Source organism: Bos indicus x Bos taurus, chromosome 7 (assembly GCF_003369695.1).
Source record: "Bos indicus x Bos taurus breed Angus x Brahman F1 hybrid chromosome 7, Bos_hybrid_MaternalHap_v2.0, whole genome shotgun sequence".
Taxonomy (NCBI): Eukaryota; Metazoa; Chordata; class Mammalia; order Artiodactyla; family Bovidae; genus Bos; species Bos indicus x Bos taurus.
The window spans coordinates 70432091-70436713 of record NC_040082.1 but is presented as its reverse complement, the minus strand read 5'-3'; the positions used below and the strand labels follow the sequence as shown (position 1 = coordinate 70436713).

Below are 4623 nucleotides of genomic sequence, written 5' to 3'. Positions count from 1 at the left end.
TAAAACAGAAAAAATAAGTGTTGGCAAGGATGTAGAGAAAAGGAAACACTTGTGCACTGTTAGTGGAAATGTAAATTGATGTAGCCACTATGAAAAACAGTATGGAGATTCCTCAAAAAATTTAAAGTAGAGCTACTTTATGATCCAGCAATTCTACATTTAGGTATTTATCCAAAGAAACTGAAAACACTAACGCAAAAAGATATCTAAACCCCCTGCTCATTGCAACATTACTTGTAACAGCCAAGATGTGAAAACAACCTAATAGCTCATTATTGGATAAATGGATAAAGAAAATGTGAAATGTGTACACACACATACACACACACAATTGAATATTATTCTGCTATAAAAAAGAGAAAATCTTGTCATGTGTGAGAACATGGATGGACCTTGAGGACATTATGATAAATGAAATGAGTCAGACAGTGAATGACAAATACTTTATTATCTCATTTATATGTGGAATCTAAAAAAGAGCAAAATCAAATTCATAGATACAGTGTATAGATTGGTGGTTGCCAGAAGTGAAAGTTGAAGGGCTGGAAAAATGGATGAAGAGGGTGAAAACATACAGTCTTTCAACTATAAAATAAATCTGTCTTGGGATGTAAGGTACAGCGTGGTTAACATTGAATATAATTAATTATATTACCATATTGCATATTTGAAAGTTGTTAAGAGAGTAGATCTTAAAGTTCTTACCAGGGGGAAAAAGTTTTGTAATTACATGGTGTCCTATGTTAGCTATGATTATTGTAGTGATTATTTTGCCATAAACACAAATATCAGATCACTATGTTGTACACCTGAAAATAATATAATGTGGTAATGCCATTTATATCTCTAAACAATGAATATGAAAAACACTTTCCAAAACAAAAAAACTCTGAATTTTAAGTATATCATATTCGAATTGCAAACAATCAAAGATAAAGAGATAATGGGGTTCTGACTTCTACTTGAAAAAAAAGAAGGAAATAGAATGGGGAAAGGAAAGCACCAAAATTCATACCACTCTTATTGTTCTGATCATCAGTTATCTTCCACAAAGACAGAAATCACATCAGGCCATTCTTACAGTTCTACTGTAAGCTATAAAGTTCTCTTGGTTTGACCTTCAAAATGTACCCAGACTAACTATACTCAATATGCTGTAACAACCTATAATGGAAAAGTGTCTGAAAAAGAATGTATATGTATATAGACAGATAGATAGATAGATATAGATATAGATATAGATAGATAGATATACTTCTCTGAGTCACTTTGCTGTATACATGAAAGTAACACAACATTGTAACTTAACTATATTTCAATTTTCTTAAAAAAAAAATGAAAAAAAGTACCCAGAACCTGCTCACTTCTGCTACAGTCTGCATTTTTTTCCATCATGATCCAAGTGTCATCATTTCTCACTTGAATTACTATAGGATTTTTGGGTGGATCATACAGAGAGCCAGGTTGGTTTTCTTTTTTCTAACAGAGGGCGCAGATCATAACTCCTCATTACTCAAAACCCTATTTCTTCACATAGCCTACCAAACCTTATGAGGTGTGGGCCCTGTTTTCTAGCCAGCTCTCCCTCAGCCTATCCCTGGCTCGCTTTGCTCTAGAACACTGGCCTCAGCCATTGCTCAGTCATCCCTTCTGCCTAGAACATTTTGCATCAGTAGCCAGACCCTAAACTCTCCCAGGGCCGGGCTATGCTCTTTCCTTCACCACTGTGTGTGCACTCCACCCACTTGGTTGCCAAAACCCCACAGACTCTAAGGATATGAGTGCAAGTCTCTTGGAAGCAGTGTGTTTGAAAAGAGATTTTTGGTCCAGTGTGTCCAGGGAGCTATTTGTAGAAGACATGACTCAAGAGATTATTTCCCAAATCCCTCCAGAGCTCTTGAGCTAAAAACCGGATAGAAGCCAGTTTCTGCCAGGGTTTTATCCTCACACCTCATTTCTCTCCCAACTGAGTTAGCAGATAGATGGGCCCAGGGGTTGAGCTGTGGGAGTTTGTCAAACTGAAATTTTATTTTTCTTAGACACTCCAAGCACAACGTTAATGTCGGGATCTGAACTGTGCTGGAGTAAAGAGATAAGAGGACCACATCTCTCATTCCTGAGGTCAAGGAAGTCTCCTCAGCTACACATGTGCAAAAAGACTCCCAAGGAGGGAGGTATCTTCTCATAATATGTGTTGTCATACTCCTTTTAGCCTTTGCACTGGAATCCAGCTTAGCAAAAAGATGCACGTGAATATCAGGGAGGGTCCTAAGGAAGTTCAGATGTGGAAAAAAGAAGTGAGATATTTGGCCAGAGGAGAACAAAGACCCAGAAGGTCTGTTCCTAGATAAATGACTAGCCACCTCTTTACTGTGCTCCTCCTCATTAGGGAAGATGCCCATTCCCTTTCTCTCCAGGTGTGTATTTCTGCCTTGCCTCTGTCTTAAATAAATAAACTGCTTCTCTCTGTACTCTCCCAACTGTTGTGTTGTGCTAGTAATAATATACTTTGTACTTGTTTTTACAGTTTTACCTCCATGAAATATTCTTGCTTTCAAATGGGGCAAGGTCCAGAGCAACTTTGCTTCTAGCCTCTCTACCCTGGTGGACTAGCATCTAGGATTTCTGGTTTTCATCTAGACTACTTAGGTTCAATTCCTGGGCAGGGAACTAAGGTCCTGCTTCAGAAGTGCTAATTGCCACCTCTCTGAGATCATAACCTTGGTGTTGATGAGAAAGAATCAACCTGACCTCCCCCGCTCTTGAAAAGGAATGATACACTTGTAATCTCTTTACCATTCATGGTGTTATTCTTAGAGGAAGACTATGAAGAAGTTCTAGTCTTTACACACTGATTCTTGTATTTAATGTCGAATTTCAAGAAAGCACGATTCTCTTTCCATTGTTTAATAACAAAAGAAACATGTCAGACTTACTTTATTGGTGCAGATGATAATGTGAAGCCCAGAGAATGGAATATCCTTGTCCAAGATCACACAGTTCCTACAAGTAAGACTCCATCTCTGACCTTTGCATCACATTTCAGTGAGCGATGAATTCTGAATTGGTTCTCCTTCCGTACTTTTAACATGAGTTCAGAAGAAAGACTGTCCTTAGCAATTCTGGGGAACTGGTAAGTAATATATATCTATGGGTCTTCATAAGATGAAAATAGAGGTGCTCATGAGGGAAGATTCATTGTGAAACTAATTATGTATATCTGTTTCCTTGACATCTTCTATTCAATGCTTTCAGATTGCTCAGCTCATAGCTTCATCCCGGCCAGGCAGAGGGTTCAATTTGTTCAAAGGAGGAAAATGAGCCACAAAAGAATCTGAGCTTATAGAGGAAAGAGAAGAACAAGAGAGGAAGCCCCAGAAGGGTGGGCATGCCTACACTCTCTATTTCCCCTGCATCTTCCACATCTTCTTCAAGGCCCTCATTATCTCCTTGTTTCTCAGGCTGTAAATAAGTGGGTTGAGCATTGGGGTGAGGATGGTATAGAAGATGGAGGTGGCTCGGTCCCCCACTGGAGTCCTAGCGGAGGCTCTCTGCATGTAGCTAAATATGGCTCCCCCATAGTAAAGACCCACCACAGCCAGGTGGGAGGAGCACGTGGACAGAGCCTTCTGTTTCCCCTCAGTGGACGTCATGCTAATAACAGCCATGAGGATCCGGGCATAGGAAGCCACAACGACCCCCAGGGGCAGCAGCAGCATGATCACGCAACAAGCATAGATGAGGTCCTCAAAGAGGGATGTGTCTGCACAAGAGAGACGCAGCACGGCCGGGACCTCACAGAAGTGGTCCACCTGGAGAGAGCCACAGTAGGGGAAGCTGAAGACCATCCCTACATCAATCACACTGTCAGCCACTCCACCCATCCAGGATGCCAAGGACATCAGACAGCAGGCCTTCCAGTTCATGAGCACAGGGTACCGCAGGGGGTGACACACGGCCACATACCTGTCATAGGCCATGACTGCCAGGAGGAAGCACTCAGCACTTCCTACCATGACCACTAAGAAGACCTGAGTGGCACAGCCACCCCGAGAGATGAACTTACTTCCCAAGAGGAAGTTCGCTGCCATCTTGGGCAACACTGAGCCCATTATGGTCAGGTCCATGATGGAGAGCTGGCTGAGAAAAAAGTACATGGGAGTGTGCAGGCGCCTGTCAGCCTGGGTGAGCAGGAGGAAGAGGATGTTGCTGGCCAGGGCTGTAGCAGAGGCCAGAAGGACAAGGGAAAATAGGAAGAAGTCATATAGTGAGTAGCTGAACAGACCCAAAAGGATGAAGTCTGATAGCGAGGTGTGGTTCCAGATGTCCATGGCCTTGACCCTGAGGGAAAAATAAATGAGTAAACATCAAAACGAAACAACTTACCTGGCATCTCCATCATATATGTAAACTGTCTCCTGTATCTTCTAGAGGTCAGTAGCCAGCTCTCTGTCTTATCCCTGTCCTTTCCCTCTGCAATGAAATCCTTTTCCTCTCATTTGTCCTCGATGATTACCAAACAAGATTTGATCCTTATTTCTCTTGAAAACTAGTCAGTATGCCCCCAGAGAAAGGGGCCTAAATAATGCAAAGGGAGAGAGAGAAGGGGTTTTAGGATAAATA

The 4623-nt window shown here is 41.6% G+C and overlaps 1 protein-coding gene across 1 annotated transcript; it reads right to left on the bottom strand.

Moving 5' to 3' along the window:
• Positions 1 to 3401: 3401 nt before the first annotated feature.
• On the bottom strand, positions 3402 to 4331 carry LOC113896318 (olfactory receptor 2M5-like). Its single transcript, XM_027548552.1, has one exon. It carries the CDS (start codon positions 4329 to 4331, stop codon positions 3402 to 3404), a length of 930 nt encoding a protein of 309 aa, XP_027404353.1.
• Between the last annotated feature and the right edge of the window lie 292 nt (positions 4332 to 4623).